Source organism: Muntiacus reevesi, chromosome 3, assembly GCF_963930625.1.
Source record: "Muntiacus reevesi chromosome 3, mMunRee1.1, whole genome shotgun sequence".
NCBI lineage: Eukaryota > Metazoa > Chordata > Mammalia > Artiodactyla > Cervidae > Muntiacus > Muntiacus reevesi.
The window spans coordinates 91,204,060-91,223,773 of NC_089251.1; the positions used below are offsets into that span (position 1 = coordinate 91,204,060).

The window sequence follows — 19,714 nt, forward strand, 5'->3', positions numbered from 1 at the left end:
GCAGGAACTCTTGACTCAGGTATGTTTTGTTTAGTATACAAGATGTCCTTTAAGTTTTGAAGGAAGTTCTGGTACCTGCTGCCTTATGGATGAAACTTGAGGATGTCATGCTAAGTGAAATTAAGCTGGTCACTGAAGGACAAATGTTGTACAATTCCACTTATGTGAGGTACCTGGCATAGTCAAATTAATAGAGTCAGAAAGCAAAATGGTTGTCCCCATGGGCTGGGTTCAGTGGAGAATGGAGGGTTAGTATTAAGTGGAGAGTTTCTATTTGAGAAAATTAAAAGTTCTGGAGATGAAAGAAGTTCTGGTGATAGTTTATATAACGTGAATGTGCTTAATGCTACTGAATTGTACATTTAAAATGCTAAACTTTTTCCCACCATTTAAAAAATGAATGTGGTGTTTGTATCTTTAAAAGGAGAGATTTCATGTGAAAATCTGGATTTCTGTTTTCTTCTTCCCAAACTGGAAGGGCTAGGTATGCTTGGCTGGAATTCCCACCAGCCAGGGGCCCATGGAGAGAGGTCTGGCTTCCCACCCACCTTCCACTCCTTAGTTGTACCTCTGGCCCGCTTTCCTTATTGATGCTGCCCGCCTGGTGGCGCTGTCAGCATCAGCCTGCACTGATGTACTCGTGGCCAAGTCTGTCTCCAGCCCAGACACCTCCTGCCCCCAGAGCCATTCTGTTGGTTCTGCTCAGAATAGCCACTCCAGTGTTCCAAACTGCCTCCCCCGTGGGGTGCTGCCTGCTCCCCTGCCAGGAAACACTGCCCACACTCACCCACTTTTCTGCACTGCAAAGTGTCATTTAAGACTTTTGCCTGGCCCTCAGCTCCTATGGTGAGGTGGTCCCAAAGTCACCTTTCTCCTGAAGTTCTCTAGAATCCATGTCTTTTCCTGTTCATTCCCCAGTGTCCTAGTCCAGACTTTATCCGTTTTACTTGTCTTATGTCAGTGGTCTCCCCATTCCACCCCTCTCCCAACCATCTGCTCCCCCTTCTAAAGCATGTAGCTACGAATGTAAGGGAGCCGCCTGCTTACTTTGCAGAAGCTCTGCCTCGAGTCCTGTCCCTCCACTTGCCACTCAGAGCCCTTCCCAGTCTTCCCTCTTCACAGGCCCCCACATCTTATCTAGTCACAGAATTCCTTGGGATTTTTGGAGGGGAGATTCAGCCACCTCACCCCCCCTCCTGGACCCTTTGTGCTTTGTGTGAGCCAGGACAGTGTTTAGGGCGTGGGTGAAGAGTGAGGTGAGAGCCTGGGTGACTGCACAGCTGGACCCTGAGGAGCAGAGCAGTGCCCCATGGCCTATGCTTTTGTTTTAGCAGTCTTATTGAGATGTAATTCACATACCATAAAATTCACTCATTTAAAGTACACAATTCCATGGTATTGCATTACTAATTTTAAAAATTGTTAAAACATACATAACATAAAATTTTCATTTTAATCATTTTAAATGTGCAATCCAGTGGCATCAATTACATTCACATTGTTATGCAACCCATCACCACTATCTGTTTCCAAAATTTTCTCATCACGCCATCCTGAAACTCTGGTTGTATTCTTAGCGGTGCCTGGTCACATATGTTTAACTTTCCAAGGAACTACCAAAAACTGTTTTCCATAGTGTCCAGGCCCTTGCTTTTTAACAAAAACCATGCACATATGCACCATTTTCTCTGCAAATGTTTTAGGACAATGTAAAAATTTCTGAAATTTTGGCTTATAATTTTATCTATAGATTTTATTCCTTTTGTTGAGTAGTTCAGTTGTGTCTGACTCTTTGTAACCCCATGGACTGCAGCACGCCAGGTTTCCCTGTCCTTCACTATCTCCCAGAGTTTGCTCAAACTCATGTTCATTGAGTTGATGATGCCATCCAACCATCTCATCCTCTGTTGCCCTCTTCTCCTCCTACCCTCAATCTTCCCCAGCATCAGGGTCTTTTCCAGTGAGTCAGCTCTTCACATCAGGTGATCAAAATATTGGAGCTTCAGCTTCAGCATCAGTCCTTCTGATGAATATTCAGGGTTGATTTCCTTTTAAGATTGACTGGTTTAATCTCTTTGCTGTCCAAGGGACTCTCAAGCATCTTTTCCAGCACCACAGTTTGAAAGCATCATTTCTTTGGTGCTCAGCCTTCTTTATGGTCCAACTCTCACATCCATACATGCCTGCTGGAAAAACTATAGCTTTGACTATACAGACCTTTGTCGGCAAAGTGATGTCTCTGCTTTTTAATAGGCTGTCTAGGTTTGTCATAACTTTTCTTCCAAGGAGCAGGCATCTTTTAATTTCATGACTGCAGTAACTGTCTGCAGTGGTTTTGGGGCCCAAGAAAATAGTCTATCACTGTTTCCATTGTTTCCCCATCTATTTTCCATGAAGTGTTGGGACCAATGCCATGATCTTCGTTTTTTGAATGTTGAGTTTTAAGCCAGCTCTTTCACTCTCCTCTTTCACCTTCATCAAGAAGCTCTTTAGTTCCTCTTTGTTTTCTGCCATTAGGGTGGTATCATTTGCATATCTGAGGTTGTTGATATTTCTCCTGGCAATCTTGATTCCACTTTGTGATTCATCCAGCCTGGCATTTTGCATGATGTACTCTGCATGTAAGTCAAATGATCAGGGTGACAATATACAGCCTTGATGTACTCCTTTCCCAGTTTTGAACCAGTCCATTGTCCCATGTCTGGTTCTATCTGATGCTTTTTAACCTGCATACAGATTTCTCAGGAGGCAGGTATTCCCATGTCTTTTAAGCATTTTCCACAGTTTGTTGTGATCCACACAGTCAAAGGCTTTAGTGTAGTCAATGAAGCAGAAACAGATGTTTTTCTGAAATTCCCTTACTTAATCTTGTTGGTAGTTTGATCTCTGGTTCCTCTGCCTTTTCTAAATTCAGCTTGTACATGTGTAAGTTCTCGGTTCATGTACTGTTGAAGCCTAGCTTGAAGGATTTTGAGCATTATCTTGCTAGCATGTGAAATGACCACGATTGTGCAGTAGTTTGAACATTCTTTGGTATTGCCCTTTTTTGAGGTTGGAATGAAAACTGGCCTTTTTTTTTTTTTTTTTGAAAACTGGCCTTTTTCAGTCCTGTGGCTACTGCTGAGTTTTATTTTTATTCCTAAGTCTATGTAAATCACCAATTACTTAGGTTTTGTAGTAATTATTTTTTATTTTGCGCTTTAACGTTTTTCTTTTCCGAATTACAATGGTCCTTTAGCCTGTGTGGTTGCCGTCGCCAGGATGTGACCCGCCTGGGACACTGCCCAGAAGAGCTACACCCGGGTCTGTGGGCAGAGGGGAGTGTGTGGTGTCCGCTGCCAACGAGCGCGGGCGCTTGACTCCTGTGGTTCCCAGCGCCCCCTTCCCCGCCTCCCCGCAGGTGATCCGCAGGCACACGCTGGAAGAGAAGCTGCTCTGCCTGGTGCGGCACCGGGCGGGCCACCACTGCCAGAACGCCGTGATCGTCATCCTCATCCTGGCCTGGGAGGGCATCCCCCGCAGCCTCGGAGACACCCTCTACCAGGAGCTCACCGACACCCTCCGAAAGTACGGGAACCCCACCAGCCGGAGATGTGGCCTCAACGATGAGTATGTGGATGGTCCCAGTGGCGGGGGTGGGACATGGGGTCAGGGCCCTGTGTGTTCCGCAGAGGTAGGACCGTGGTGGAAAGAGTGCTCACCCACGGAGCTGGCCTGAGGTCTGACCCTGGCTGGGGAGGGTCTCTTGACTCAGCTTAGCTATGCTTTCTGCCCCAAATTGACTCTGAGGCTCTAATAATGGTGGCAAGTGTGGAAACGTGTGTGAGTGCCCCACTAATATAAGGCATCAGTGATATTCATAAGACCTATCCTTATAGGATCCTCCCTGCATTTTTTAAGTTAAGGTATTTTTACTTACAGTAAAATTCATCCTTTGAGGTATACAGCTTGAGGAATTTGACAGATGTTTATAGCCATGTAGCCACCACCACAATCAAGACATAGAACAGCTCCCTCAGCCCCAAACTCCACCATGTCCCACTATAGCCTGGTGCTCCCCTCCACCCCTGGCAACCACACACCTTGCTTCCTGTCTATGTAGGGTTGCCTTTATAAGAATGTCACATAAAGGGGATGATGCAGCAGGTAGCCTCCCGAGTCTGGCTTCTTCTCCTAGCACAGTGTTCTGAGTTTCATCTATGGATGTGTGGATCAGGAGCCCATTCCTTTTCACTACTGAGTAGTATTCCACCATGTGGATGCATCACAGTTTGTTTATTCGTTCCCCAACTGAGGGGTGTTTGGATTATTTCTGGATTTTATTAAGTGCTGAATGGTAATGTCAGTGTTAATTTCTTTAAAGGCCTGTCAGCACCTGGGCCTGCAGGAAGCAGGCATGTTCAAACTCTGTGGTTCACATTATTCCCCTCTTTGAGTGGTCTGTGTTGAAGCTGATCAAGCTATTAGAGTCATGGCAAAGTGTAAACCTGATTGGGTTTTTGATTAGGTCCTTTCAGCCATCTCACAAAACCCAGGTGCTTCTCCCAGCAACAGACTCTCAGACCTTCAGGCTCAGGGGTGGGAGCCCAACAGGCTACTCAGAACTGGTCCTCTGCCCACAAGGGTAGAGACTTGGGAAAGGAGTTGAGGGCAGGGAATGATGTCATCCCAATAGTGGGAGGCCAGCGGATGCCAGGCACCAGCAGGGCCTCCCCCTCAGGGAGGGGAAAATTCCAGAACAAGAAGTGTGTTTTGGATGCCTAACGTGTTATATGTTACAGCCGGACCTGCGCTTGCCAAGGCAAAGACCCAAACACCTGTGGTGCCTCCTTCTCCTTCGGTTGTTCCTGGAGCATGTACTTCAATGGCTGCAAATATGCTCGGAGCAAGACTCCTCGCAAGTTCCGCCTCGCAGGGGACAACCCCAAAGAGGTGAGCAGAGCCACACAGGGAGCCCAGGACCTTCCCACTCACCCTGTCCCACCTGCTGCCTCTAACAGTCCAGATGGCACATAGGATTAGTGCACTGAGACTCAGATGTGCATAAAATGGAACTTCTTTTTTGTTTTTTAACTGACCTTATCTTGCAGTGAAATAAGTTATGTGATGTGTTGTGAAGGGACATGACAAGTGAAAAATTAGACTTACCAATTACAGGTACCTCAGACTCTTGCAGTTTAGAAAAGTCTGCTTAAGGTAAATGTTCAGATTCCTTCATTAAGAGTATGGCCCTCTTAAGAGTTATCACTTCCCTCTATTCTTCGCAAGACATCTTTCTGAGTGTGAGGTATGGGAGGAAGAGGGGCCTCAGGCCATCTTTTGACTGATGCTAGACTTCCCTCATCCTGCCTGGCCGCTGGAGACACATCTCTGTGCAGTTGTCCAGGTCTTTGCTGTCCCCTGCTGGGGGCCTGGCATGGTCCTCGGGCACTGGACTAGCACCCACATGATGTTGCCTCTAGGCCCGAGGCCACTTCCTACCCTCCGGAGCTTTTCGTCAACCCAGTAACAACAGGACAAGGGTCTCAGGGTCTCCTCCGCAGGCTGAGCTTAGGCTGGGAGCCAAGCGTGTCCAACCAGGCTGCCTCCCCCTCTGCCACTTCTCCTCTGTTGCCTTGGTTGGGCAGGCCATCCGAGGGGTTCTCTCCTTGAAGTCTAGAGGCAAAGCCAGGCACAGGCTGCAGTGGGCTTCCCCCAGCCTCCCTCCCTCCTGCTTCTGCTACTGCAACAAGGGGGGCACTGGATCCCGGCAGTACCTTGATCCCACTCTCTACATTCCAACTCTCTCCAAGCTCCTTGTACCAGAAGGGCTTCCCCCCTTTTCAGGGGGCAAGGACTCCTGGGGTACATTTTTTTTCCTAAACCACATATAAATTTCTATGCTCAGACTTCCAGGCTTTGCTTTTCAGAAATAAAAGGAAGCAGCACGTCCAAATTTAGAAGCTCTTTTTTTTCCCTCTCAAAGCCAGCTTTTTTGACTATTACATAACCTAGTCTGAGTCTAATTTGACGCTAGACTTTTATTTATGGCAGCACCCTGCCTCCCTCAGAAGCAGCAAATGCAGTTGCTTCAATGAATGAAGGAATCTCAGTGCCGCCAGAAACTAGGAATTATCATGAATGAAAGCAGTACATGGAAAACAAGTATTTTCTCTGTTCCATCAGCTACCATTTCCTGTGCACCTACTGAGTGCTGGGTACTCTGCTCAGAACCTCACAAGCGTCTCAGTTAATCTTATGACACACTGAGGCTCTGTGCACTATGACTGCTCCCTTTACAGGTGAGACAGATGGCTTGCCCGAGGCTGTGTGGCAGTGATGGTGAGGTCAGCATTTAACCCTGGCCTGTGTTTCCCCACCCCCATGTTGTGCTGGCTTCAGGCCCCCCGTGCTTGTGGAAGCATCTGGAAGGTAGCCAAGGAGGTGCAGTGAGGCTGGCTGGTAGCTCTGCCGCCCCACTGGACAGACAGCTGAGCCATTGGTCTCACCTTTCTATTTCTAATTCTGTGAGTTTGGTACTTTCTTCCTTCCCTCTTCCTCCTCGTTCTTCTCTGTAAACTCTTCATGCCTGTGCTCAAGGCTGGCTCGGAGCCGCTGTAGCCCTACTTGTCCCCCTCAGAGGGCTAGAGAAAGGCCGTGAATACCTTAAACTCTCTGTTTGGGGGCTGCTTCATTGAGGTCAGCATTGTCTGGTGGAACTTTCTGTGATAATGGAAATGTTCTCTGTAGAGTACAGACAGCCACAGGAACTGCTTGTAGTCACTGAGTATTTGAAATGTGGCTAGTACAGCGGAGGGGCTGAATTATTTAATTTTAATTAAAGTTGATTTATGCTGCAGTAGCCACACACGGTTTGTGGACTGAACACCTGAGATGATGGTCTCAAAGGACAGAATGTTGAGCCTGTGTACTTGGTTCGTGACGGGCGCTGGGCCCGGCGGCTGTGGGAGTCCTAGCACAGGCCCCGCCCGCCCCCCCGCCTCTGTTTACCTGTCTGGACCACTGCAGGAAGGACCCACACTTGCTGCTCGTGCTGGCACACGCCTGCCATCCCCTACCTCTGACCGAGGTGCTCAGTAAGGGCAGGCGCCTGTTCTAGGTGTTCTGAGCGGCTCTGGGCTGGAGGCTGGCAGAGCAGGTGCTTGGTAGTCAGGGTGACCAGACTCTCAGGAGCGCCTCCTCTGGTGAGCTTCAGCATCTCCAACTTTAAATCAGACGCACAGCATGTATATTATCTATGGTGAAACGAACCACCAGCCCAGGTGGGATACATGAGTCAGGTGCTCGGGCCTGGTGCACTGGGAGGACCCTGAGGAGTCGGGCGGGGAGGGAGGTGGGAGGGGGGATCGGGATGGGGAATACTTGTAACTATATGGCTGATTCATGTCAATGTATGACAAAACCCACTGAAATGTTGTAAAGTGATTGGCCTCCAACTAATAAAATAATATTTAAAAAAAAAAAAAAAAAAAAAAAAAAAATAAATCAGACGCGGCCCCATACCCTTCCCAGAGGAGACTGTTAAGGCACCTGACGGCCCCTTACTTCTTACCTTGCCGCCGGGAGCGCAGCAGAGGTTCTGGAATGGAGGTGGATCTCCAGGGTGCAGAGTTCACCAGGCGGAGCTGCTCTGGGGGTGTGTGACTATTCTCGTCTCCACAGGAAGAAGTGCTCCGGAAGAGTTTCCAGGATCTGGCCACCGAAGTTGCTCCCCTCTATAAGCGGCTGGCGCCCCAGGCCTATCAGAACCAGGTACTGGGTCTTGGGCTGCTCTCTGCCCACGTGACACCCCACCTCTGCCCAGCTCCCTGCTGTGTGGCAGTGGCAGAGTGGGCTCCTGACGGGAAAGCCCAGCCAGTGCTTCAGCGGCGGTGTAGGTCTTTGTTACGACCTCGTGTTTGCACCAGGCTCACCACTCCCCAGACTCTCCTCTCTCCTTAGTCTTTCTCTCTCCCCCCCTCATGATCCTCCACGTCCTCTGCTCTGGTTTCTACTGAGGAGGCTTGAGTTTCTCTCACCAGTGAGCTCCGCACTCCATAGTTGAGGCAAGGGGGACTTGAGATAACCCAGAAGGAAGTAACCCCTATAGGGGCTTCAGACACAAAACCTCCCTCCTGCAGCCCAAGTACAAGACAGTCGTGTTCCTTAACCTCCTCCCTGCTTCCCTCCCTCTATGCCCCTGGCCTCCCCTCTGCCAACTCAGGGCCACTCATCCCAGGTCACTTAAGCAGCTCTCCTTGGCAATCTCCACAGGTGACCAATGAGGAAATAGCGATTGATTGCCGTCTGGGGCTGAAGGAAGGGCGGCCCTTCTCAGGGGTCACGGCCTGCATGGACTTCTGTGCCCACGCCCACAAGGACCAGCATAACCTCTACAACGGGTGCACAGTGGTAAGAAAGCCTGTGAGCTGTCACAGTCCCACCTATGAGATGATCCTGGGAGGGGGCACACACCTGCTCTGTGCGGATAGCTGGGCTCAAGGCTGGCAGAGACCCTACCCAGCTGCCTGCTTCTGCCAACTTTGGGAAATGCAGGGACAGAGCTGGTGTGGGTGGATGCTGCAGAATACAGCCTCTTGGGCACCCAGTGTGCCCCAGTTTAATCTAAAGTGTGGTTCCAGGTCTCTCTGAACACTTGGATTTAAGTCCAGACAGTCTCTTGATTCATTCACTGGGCAAATGTTTATTGTGCCCCAGGTACTGCTCTAGATGCCAGGGGATAAAACGGACAGAGTGCTGCCCAAGTATGTGATATAATGTCCAGTAGCAATGAAGGCTGTGAGGAGAAGATACGGTAGGGTAAGGGATGAGGTGACCACAGATGCTATTTTAGATGACATGGAGGGAGCCTTGTCTGAGAAGGGGCACCTGAGCAGAGATGCGGAGGTAAGGGACTGAATCCATGGGGGTGGGGGTGGGGTGCTCCAGGACCAACACAGGCGAAGGCTCAGGGGAGTGAGATTAGAGGGGCAGGGGGGGGGTGGGGTCGCAGGGGGCATGGGAGGCTGGGAGGGCTCTGGGTTGTGCTCTTAGTGTGATGGGAAGCCCTGGAGGACTTTTCAGCTGGGAATGCTAAGATCTCACTTTTAAAGTCAGTAGCACTCTCTTGCTCCTGCAGATGGAGAATAAAATCTGTTGCAGTAGGGGTGGGTGGGGGAGAACCAGAGCAAGCAGGCCAGGTAGAGGCTGGGACAGTTGTCCAGAGGTGACAGAGCTTGGGCAGGAGTGAGGTGGGGGTGGGGAGTAATTGGACAGGTTTGGGATGATTTTGAAGGTATAGCTGAGGGTATTTGCTCATGGCCTGGACACACATGGGATGTGTGAATTGCTTGAGCAACTAGGCAAGTGTTAATGTTATTTACTGAGATGTAGAATATCAGGAGAAGACCAGTTTGGGGTGAAAATCAAGAGTTCTGTTTTGACAGACACAGACTCACAGACTTAGAAAACAAACTTATGGTTGCCGGGGAGTAAGGATGGGAGAAAGGAATAGTTAGGGAGTTTGGGGTGGACAAGTACACACTGCTGTATTTAAAATGGATAACTAGCAAGGACCTACCATATAGGAGAGGAAACTTTCCTCAACGTTATGGCAGCCTGGATGGGAAGGGAGCCTGGGGGAGAATGGATACGTGTATATGTATGGCTGAGTCCTTTTGCTGTCCATCTGAAACTATCACAACATGGTTAATTGGCTGTACTCCAATATAAAATTAAAATGTTTTTTTAAAAATTAAGAAAATTCTCTTTTGAGATGCCTGCTAGATGTCCAGGTGGAGATGTAGAGTAGGCTGGGGAAAAGGAGAGTCTGGAGAGATGAAGTTGAGATTGGAGAGCACTTAGTTCATATTTAGGGCCATGAGCTTGGATGCAGGTCCCAGAAGAGTGAGTACAAGATGGAGAAGGGAGGAGGTTTGGGCTTGGGTGGGGGCACCTAAAAGGAGTGATGTGGCTCTCTTCTCTGCTTTTCACCTAGGTCCTAGGAGACAGGGCGCCCAGGGGGCTGTGGAAGAGGCAAGGGCACTGGCGTGTTCAACTAAAAAGGAACTCCTAGAGTCAGTGTAGCTTCTCTCCCCATGGGATGAATGACCCAGCCCTAGGATTTCATTTCTCCATCTTGTCCTCCTTTCCCATGTTCAAGACCGAAAAGCATGATGAGGCAGGCTTCTGTCTACACTGCACTGGGAGGATTTTCTAGCTGAAATATAGAGAAGGAGTGGGCCCTTCAGGTTTAGGAAAGGAGCAGGATAAGCTCTTATCTTATCCTTTGGGAGATAAGAGCACAGTCAGGTTATTTGGATCCCAGAGCTTCCAGAATGAAGTGAAAAATAAGTTTTTTTCCAAAATGAATAATGGATTTTTTCCTACCTGAACAATTATTTATTGTAAAAAAAAAATTTAATAACATGAGAAAGTATAAATTTAAAATTGCCTGAAGTCTCCTAGATAACCTGTGTTAGCATTGTGATGGCCATCCATTCAGATACCTGAATGTATGTGTGTGTGTGCACAGCTGTATACATTTTACACATGTATATGTGCTGTTCTGTGACCTTGCTTCTCTTAACTCAGGAGCATGTGGTGGATAGCTTTCTGGGGCAGTGGATATCAGTTTACTTCAGCGTGTTCTAAGGCTGTGTGTGTGGCCCTGTCACCATTTACTAAGCAGTCCCCTGTGGACGGACAGTACTTTCAGACTCCTTTCCGTAGACCACAGGAGGGTGTCCTCAGCACCGCTTTGTGCAGTGGCCCCAGGATAAGGACACTTACAGCCTTGGAGTGCTAACTGGGCGGCTTACTGGGCAACAGTCGGGTTGGTCGGGAGGCAGAGAGGGGAGAGAATGACCCACAGCTTTACTGCGGATTTCATAAAACGGAATGGGCAAGGCAGGGTAAGTAAGCTGAGTAAGTTTAGGGTGGATAGTTTGAATAATTTCTTCAGGCTCTGGGCTTTAGAGGTGGTCTCTATGAGGTGGTTTAAGGCAGGGAGAGTATTTGGTGTGTGAGAGTTTGATAAAGGAGATGGTTGGGGTGGGGTAGGTTGGTTTATGTATCAAAGTTGCATTGGCAGGGGGTCATTTGCTGCCTGTAGGAATTAGCTAGGCTTCCAAGGTAGCACTAGTGGTAAAGAACCCACCTGCCAATGCAGGAGACATAAGAGACACAGGCTGAATTCCTGGGTTGGGAAGATCCCCTGGAGGAGGGCATGGCAACCATCACCAGCATTCTTGCCTGGAGAACCCAGTGGACAGAGGAGCCTGGCGGGCTACGTCCATAGCATCGCAAAGAGTTGGACACGACTGAAGCGACTGAGCATGCAGTCTTAGGGAGAGTCAGTCCCTTCAAGATCAAGGCCCCAAATGTTAGAACATCAAGAATTCAGAAAATAAAATATAGTCAATACAAGAGTAAAAAGAGTAAATGAAAAAAAAAATCAGACGCCTTAGTAATCAGGGAAGCATATTCCTGGCGAGATACATTTTGATAACAAGTGAAAAGTTTTGAGTGAATGGCAAAAATGTCAACAAAAGTATAGGAAAATTGAAAATTCTGCCAGTGTGAGTGAAGCGCTGATGTAAATCGTTTTGGAGCACAGTTTGGCAGTATGTGGCAGTTCTTCCTCATAGTGTTTATCCTAGGGAATTAAGTATCTTAGAAAATTCAGTGAAAGAATAAAAGTATTACTTACCATAGGAAAAAATGAGAAACAGGTTTAAATAGTCATGAGGGATTAGTTAAATAGGTTAACACCTTGATATAGTGGAATAACATAGTGTGGCTCTTAAATCATATTGGGGAAGAATATCTAACATGGAAGAAAATATATTGTGTAAGAAAAAGTTATTCTAAAACTGTATCCATAATATGGGTTTCCCTGGTGGCTCAATCGGTAAAGAATCCACCTGCAATGCAGGAGACCTGGGTTCGACCCTGGGTTGGGAAGATCCCCTGGAGGAGGGCATGGTAACCCACCCCAGTATTCTTGCCTGGAGAATCCCCATGGACAGAGGAACCTGGTGGGCTACCGTCCATGGGGTCGCGAAGAGTTGGCCACAACTGAGTGACTAAGCACACAGCACCTACATAGTATAAATGATCCTATTTAATTATTAAAAAGTGAGCATGTCTATGACCAAGTATATATATGGGTTATTTCTAGTTGGTAGGATTATGGAGATAATTTTCATGTCCTTTGTATTGCTGTAAATTTTCTACCACCACCATGTACAGTTTTCAGTTTTAAGAACAAAAGGAGATGTGTGTTGGGGGCAAGGAGGATGATGGTGGAAGGTCCAAGGTCTGGGTAATGACATGTCCTGGCAGTGATGACAGTCGGGGGCAGAGCACCTCTCCCTGTCCTGACCTGGCCCTTTTCTGGCTGTTTGACCCAGAGCCGGTCATCTCATCCCCCCTCAGCCTGGTTAGGCAAAGTGAATGGATGTGTGTTGAAAACTGTCAAGCAAACTCTAAATGTTGGTGACCCCATTCCTGTATAAACCAAGACAAGTGTGCTTTTTAGATGCTCTGAGAAGTGCTAACAGATGGCTGGGGTTGGGGCTGTCTGTACGCGGGATGCTCAGCCCCTCCTTCCCAGTGCCGGGCTCCCCCAACCCCTGTCTCTGCTTGAGGCAGGTCTGCACCCTGACCAAGGAAGACAATCGCTGCGTGGGCAAGATCCCTGAGGACGAGCAGCTGCACGTGCTCCCCCTGTACAAGATGGCCAGCACGGACGAGTTCGGCAGTGAGGAGAACCAGAACGCCAAGGTGGGCAGCGGGGCCATCCAGGTGCTCACCGCCTTCCCCCGCGAGGTCCGGCGCCTGCCTGAGCCTGCCAAGTCCTGCCGCCAGCGGCAGCTTGAAGCCAGGAAGGCAGCAGCCGAGAAGAAGAAGGTTCAGAAGGAGAAGCTGAGCACCCCTGAGAAGATCAAGCAGGAGGCCCTGGAGCTGGCTGGCATCACCACTGACCCAGGTGTGTGGGGAGAGAGCACCCAGCAGGGGAGGTACGGCGCCATCAGGTCGGGGGGCCCTTACCACCCCTCTTCCTGCCTTGAGATAGAATTCCAGACAGAAAAGTACTGGAATCTCTCAACCATCTGAACCGTCAGTTTTGTCATTTAGCGACAGAGGACACTAGACCCGGTGGGAGGCACCTGGGAGCCAAGTGCATGGAGGTCCCCCATCTTCCCGGAGGGCAGCTGGGCATCCCCCAGCTCGCCCGCTCCCCTCGCAGCGGGCAGCAGGGTCTTCGGTGTGGGGCAGCCCTGATCCCTGCCGCAGCCGGCACAGGGGCGCTTCAGTGAGGACAGGTGGGGGTCTGCTTGGGTTGGGGGACTGAGGGCTCTGCCGGCCGCTCTCCCAGGGCTTCCTCGGGGCCAGGCCAGGCTGAGCGGCGCCGGGAGCAAGCCCAGCCTCCCGCGTCTTGCCTGCCTGGCTGAGCAATCCTCTCAGGAGAGGCGGGAGCTTCTGTGGCGGTGGTTCTCCGTGCTCCTTCTCTGTCTCACCTGCTGTCTTCCTCAGGCCTCTCTCTGAAGGCTGGATTGTCCCAGCAAAGCCTGAAAGCCGCCCTCAAGGTGGAGCCGCAGAACCCCTTCAGCTCCTTCAAGTACAGCGGCAACACGGTGGTGGAGAGCTACTCGGTGCTGGGCAGCTGCCGGCCCTCCGACCCCTACAGCGTGAACAGCGTGTACTCCTACCACTCCTACTATGCACAGCCCGGCCTGGCCTCCGTCAACGGCTTCCACTCCAAGTACGCGCTTCCGTCGTTCAGCTACTACGGCTTTCCTTCCAGTAACCCGGTCTTCCCCTCTCAGTTCCTGGGTGCTGGGGCCTGGGGGCACAGTGGCGGCAGCAGCAGTTTCGAGAAGAAGCCAGACCTCCACGCTCTGCACAACAGCCTGAGCCCAGCCTACGGCGGTGCTGAGTTTGCCGAGCTGCCTGGTCAGGCTGTTCCCACAGACACCCACCACCCCGCTTCTCACCACCAGCAGCCTGCTTATCCAGGCCCCAAGGAGTATCTGCTTCCGAAGGCCCCCCAGATCCACCCAGTGTCCAGGGACCCCTCTCCTTTTGCACAGAGCTCCAACTGCTACAACAGATCCATCAAGCAGGAGCCAGTAGATCCACTGGTCCGCACTGAATCTGTATCCAGAGAGCCTGGCAAGATGGGCAAAACACCTTTGCCTGAGGCATCTCAGAACGGGGGTCCCAGTCATCTATGGGGACAGTACTCAGGAGGCCCAAGCATGTCCCCCAAAAGGACTAACAGCGTGGGTGGCAGCTGGGGTGTGTTCCCTCCTGTGGAGAGCCCCGCCGTTATCCCTGATAAGCTCGGTTCTTTTGGGGGTGCCTGCCTGACCCCTTCCCACTTCTCTGATGGCCAGCATCAGTGGGGGTTGTTTCCTGGCGAGGGACAGCAGCCAGCCCCCCAGCCTGGAGGACGGCTGCGAGGCAAGCCGTGGAACCCCTGCAAGTTTGGAAGCAACGCCTCAGCCTTGGCTGGGCCTGGCCTGACTGAGAAGCCCTGGGCGGTGGGGGCAGGGGATTTCAGCTCCGCCCTGAAAGGTGGGTCTGGATTCCAGGACAAGCTGTGGAGCCCCTTGAAAGGGGAGGAGGGGAGGATTCCAACCCCGGGGGCGAGCCAGCTGGACAAAGCCTGGCAGTCCTTCGGCATGCCCCTGGGCCCCAGTGAGAAGCTGTTTGGGGCCCTGAAGTCCGAGGAGAAGCTGTGGGATCCCTTCAGCCTGGAGGAGGGGACAGCAGAGGGGCCCCCTAACAAGGGGCCGGTGAAGGAGGAGAAGGGCAGCGGGGGCGGCGCCGGTGGAGCGGAGGAGGAGGAGGAGCTGTGGTCGGACAGCGAACACAACTTCCTGGACGAAAACATCGGCGGCGTGGCCGTGGCCCCCGCTCACGGCTCCATCCTCATCGAGTGTGCCCGGCGGGAGCTGCACGCCACCACGCCCCTCAAGAAGCCCAACCGCTGCCACCCCACCCGCATCTCGCTGGTCTTCTACCAGCACAAGAACCTCAACCAGCCCAACCACGGGCTGGCGCTCTGGGAGGCCAAGATGAAGCAGCTGGCGGAGAGGGCGCGGGCACGACAGGAGGAGGCCGCCCGGCTGGGCCTGGGCCATCAGGAGGCCAAGCTCTATGGGAAGAAGCGCAAGTGGGGGGGCGCCGTGGTCCCCGAGTCCCAGCATAAGGAGAAGAAGGGGATGGTCCCCACCCGGCAGGCGCTGGCCGTGCCCACGGACTCAGCGGTCACCGTGTCCTCCTATGCCTACACGAAGGTCACCGGCCCCTACAGCCGCTGGATCTAGGTGCCAGGGAGCCAGCGTACCTCAGCGTCGGGCCCGGCCCGAGCTGCCTCTGTGGTGCTTTCGCCCTCACACCTGGGGGCGGGTTGGGGGTGCAGAAGTCTTTTTATCTATATATACATATATAGATACGCATATATATGTATTTATGGTCCAAACCTCAGAACTGACCCGCCCCTCCCTCCCCCCCCACCCCCACTTCCCCAGCACTTTGAAGAAGAAACTACGGCTGTCGGGTGATTTTTTTCGTGATCTTAATATTTATATCTCCACATTGGTTTTTTCCCCTCCCTTGTTTGGGGGGGCTTTTATTTTCTCTTGTTTTTAAAACTCTATCCTTGTATATCACAATAATGGAAAGAAAGTTTATAGTGTCCTTTCACAAAGGAGTAGTTTTAAATTCCATTTAAAATGTGTATTTATTGGATTTTTTTTTAAGTGACAATTGTAATGGTAAAGGATCGGCAGGAAAGGCCAGAAGCACTCATTCCTGCCCAGGTGTGCTGGGCCCGGTGAGCCTGGCCCTCTTGGGAGATGACGAGGTTCTCAGCCATCGGCCCCTCATGAGCCAAGTGCAGGTCGTAGCCACCCACTGCATCCCCCTGACAGACACGCCTTCCCTGCAGGGGAGGGAGCCCTCAGGACAGCTTCTGTCCTCTTCAGTAGGATGGGAGAATCTGTAGAAAAACCCCTGGGGTCCCTTTTCCAGTCACCGGCTTGGAGTCGGGTATGGGGGGGCAGGCGCACCCCAGGCCAGGCACCTGAGATGCTGGCATAGATCTTCCCCGAAACCAGGTTGGAAGTAGATAGCTTCAAGCTTGCTAGTCTCCACACTGAATCCTCTCTGTCCGTTAGCTATCAAGTCACGTGGTACCGTGGTCCCCTCGGCAGCGCCTCCGGACGGAGCTGGAATCGAGAGGTTCTCAGGAGCCTTTTTCTACCAAGCTGACTAGCCAATGAATACTGGCTGAAGGAATTTGTGTTAGTGGCAGGTTTTTAAAAAAAAAAAAAAAAATGCCTCCAAAGTCGATGCTGATACCGAAAAGGGCTACTGTATCTTTAAGAACAAGAAGTCGAACCCAAGCTGTGAAAAGCCGAGCCTGGTGCTGTGGTGCTGTGCCGGGGCCTCCGCACAGCAGTGAGACAGCTGTAACGCATCTCCTTATCCCTGGATTTCACATCGGACAGTGGTGCATGCCTCACACCTGAGCCCACCCCTCCATGCTACCGTTTGAGGGGTGGGCCTACACTTAACAATTTTTAAATGCAAGAGTCAAACATTTTCAGCAGGTAGCTATGATTTTCCTCCCAAATTGGTGCCATTTCTCTATTTGGTCATTTTCTCCTTTCCTTCCTTCCTCCCCTCTCCACCCACTTGAACATGCCCATTCTAAAATTCTGGTGCATTCGTTCAGTTCTTTGAAATGAGAATGTGGTGCTTAATTTTTTTGACATTTGTTGAGAGAGGTTGGGCCTGACAGGTAGGAAGCAACATTCGTCGACAGCGCGTCAGACTTCTTGGAGTGTGTGTTTTTCCTGTGGTATTAGCAGAAATGATGTCCAGCTACCCATGTGGATGTATGTGGTGCGTGAGAGGCTTCATAAGGACACAGAGGGGAATATGGCCACACAGTGATTGACAGCCAAACCCTGAGATAAGCATCAGATATTTATTGAGCAGTTTTATTCAGATGTGGGTCTTCATATGAGTTTAACAATCAGATGACGATGCTAAAGGCAAGTTCCTGAGCTTCCAGGTGCCTTGTGTAAGAGCTGAGAATCGACCCGCTGGGTGTTTACTGTAACTGTTCCAGCAGCACTGGCGGAGACTCGCTTGAGATGTCCTGAGCATTTATGTGGTCTGGTTTTAATTGTAAATAGTGAAAAAAAATTTTTAAGCACTTTTGCCTAGATTTAAACAGCAACTTGAAAAAAGTATGTTTTAACATGTAATTGTGGGAGAAATTGTAAATAGTAGCTGAATATTTAACGTGCTTTGTCTAGCCTTCACTTTTACCATATTCTGTAAAGTTGCATTTATTTTACAGGACAAAAATGAAATATTATTGCTTTTGAAATAAATACCCAAGAGCTTATCAGGATTTCGAATTATTCAGAACTCAGATTTATAGGAAAACCTCTGACCTTCAGTTTGACAAGCTAAAGGAAGCAGAGTCTTTAATGAGCATGCTGATTTTCTAGTTTTGAGGAAAAGTTGGGTCCTTTAAATGCTATTTTGCTTAACGCATCAGTACTTTTATGCAGGTCTCATTTGACTCCGTGCTTAGGTAGATGCGGGGGTGCCTTGAAAACTTCATTTTAAATTATCTTAAACAAGAAATACAATATTTTACAAAACATTTGGAGAATGTGACCGTCTGTATGACCCGGGAAAGCCCCAGGTTGGCTGTTGGTTTGGAAGGTCCCGCGTGTAACCCAGGTGATTCTGATACTTGGCATGTATGAATCTCCTTGATGTGTGTTCAGTAGACTCTTCCCCTCATCACCCTTTGGTAGCAAAGCCATTAGGTGAAAGGAGAAACCAATACAATCTAAAAGCATGTGATGTCTGTCCCCCCCCCAACCCAAACAGCCTTTGGTTCATAAATTCTAGATTAGCAAATAGGCTGCTGAGAAGTGAGTCAAGAGGCAGTCTCCATTGGATGTCCCCATGCCCTGCAGAACGGTGTTTCAGAGATTAGGTGGTGCTGTTGCCATGCTCACGCCCATGCTGACTTTTACACACTACATGTATAACCTACCTCAAATCTCAGTCATTAAATTAGCATGCTTTAGACGTATGTTTAAAAAGTAACTATGCACAGCTCTTTATCCCCTCCCCCTTGCTGCTGAAGGTTTCTTAAAGAGAAAAATCGAATTTTTATTTTTTACTGGCACTATCATTTTTTAAGTCCTAAAGATGATTAACAGACATTTTTATCATGAGAAGAAAAATAAAGCCATTGCAACTAAAGAACCTAACAGCATGACCGAGTTTTAGGAATAATAGTCTAGCAACAGAAATGATGGAGTCCTAGAGTCATCTCCCCCAGTGTGCCCTGTCCACAGATGCCATCCACGTGCAGTGCAGACAGTTGGTTCTTCTTTCATTTTCCCTGCCTTTTTTGCATGCAAGGAAAGTACTTGCAAAGTTTTGTGCTAAGAAGTTTTTAAAATAAAAAAATCGCTTTGCGGCAGGTTCTCGCAAAATAACTGGTGCTAGCTCAAGAAACCGTTATCTAACCATCAGAAATGTTGACTGAAGTGTTTCATGGCTTTTGAGGTTTCTTGTTTTCGTTGTTGTTTGGTGTGTTTTCTGGCAGGGCCTGGGTTTCCCACTCTGGCTTCGTGGGTACTGCCTCGCCGTCTCACTGAGATGACAGGTGCGCAGGGAAAGAGATCCTACCCGCCCCTCTTGGTCCTCTCACCAGCCTCTTTTGGAAACAGTAGTTTGCAGAGCAAGGGGTTTAAAAGTGCTGAAGCAAGGAAGGAAGGAGCAGATCTTAATTGCTTTGTGCCCGACAGCAGTGGGTATGCGAGGACGGGTGACAGTGAGTAGATGGTAACCTGATTCCATTAAGAGAACCCAGCCAGGCTTCATGAAGTTGACCACCGCCAGACCTCACACCAGGGCAGTGCTGCGGAAATTAAAATGATAGCCCCGACGTGCCTCAACCAATCTCTTTCCTTTTGTTACTGAAGTGTGTTTTATGGACTAGGAAGCATTTTTATGAATTGAAATAGTCTAAATAAAATGGTGCTATGGTGTTTTAATGTGACTGTCCCTGATCCTGTCCTGCTGAGGTGCTATCAAGGTTCTGAAACCACAACCAACCAAAAACAAGGTGGGCTCCAGTCTCTTGGCTTCTTCCCCTGCCCCCTTTTGGTGCTGTCTCCTTAGACTTCTGTTTACGTGCTAGAACCTGCTCTAAGCAGTTTTTCTGTTTTGTTTTATTCCTCCCTTGCTGGCCAGACAGAAAGGCAAGTCTCGAAGGCAGCCAGCCCTCTTACTGGGGCGGGGAGTGGGCCTGCCTGGCTTGGAGGTGGCGGGCATGCTGGTTTCACATGTGTCCTCTTGGGTCTATCAAGAAAGGAAGCATGAAGAGGTTTTGGGGTTTTTTGTTTTTGTTTTTTTTTTTTTGGAGGAAGGGGAGTCAGGTACTCCTGCGTCTTCTAACATGGCAGACATTCTCATGGCCGACAGACGTTTTCTCCTGCTGTCCAGGGTGCTGACTAGATGTCTCTGAGAGTTCCAAAGGTGCTCTGCAGGCCAGGGTGGGCGGATGGGCCTCCTCCCCTCCCCAGCACTGGCCAGGACTGTGGTGGGCAGGGGTCTCATTCCTTTGCTCCTCACAGCCTTTGCCCCAGCATCCAGCATTGCTTCTGCCTCTCATTGGTAT

At 49.9% G+C, this 19,714-nt stretch overlaps 1 protein-coding gene across 3 annotated transcripts in view; it reads left to right on the top strand.

Moving 5' to 3' along the window:
• The window catches only part of TET3 (tet methylcytosine dioxygenase 3), a 106,072-nt gene extending 90,644 nt beyond the window's left edge, over positions 1-15,428 (top strand). For all 3 annotated transcript variants that reach the window (XM_065929576.1, XM_065929575.1, XM_065929578.1), the window contains 6 exons: positions 3,401-3,609; positions 4,782-4,932; positions 7,663-7,752; positions 8,254-8,391; positions 12,634-12,970; positions 13,519-15,428. In XM_065929576.1, the coding sequence (XP_065785648.1) occupies positions 3,401-3,609; positions 4,782-4,932; positions 7,663-7,752; positions 8,254-8,391; positions 12,634-12,970; positions 13,519-15,317 (2,724 nt within the window). In that variant the 3' untranslated portion in view covers positions 15,318-15,428. The remainder of the gene's footprint in view (positions 1-3,400; positions 3,610-4,781; positions 4,933-7,662; positions 7,753-8,253; positions 8,392-12,633; positions 12,971-13,518) is intronic.
• The last annotated feature ends 4,286 nt before the right edge of the window (positions 15,429-19,714 follow it).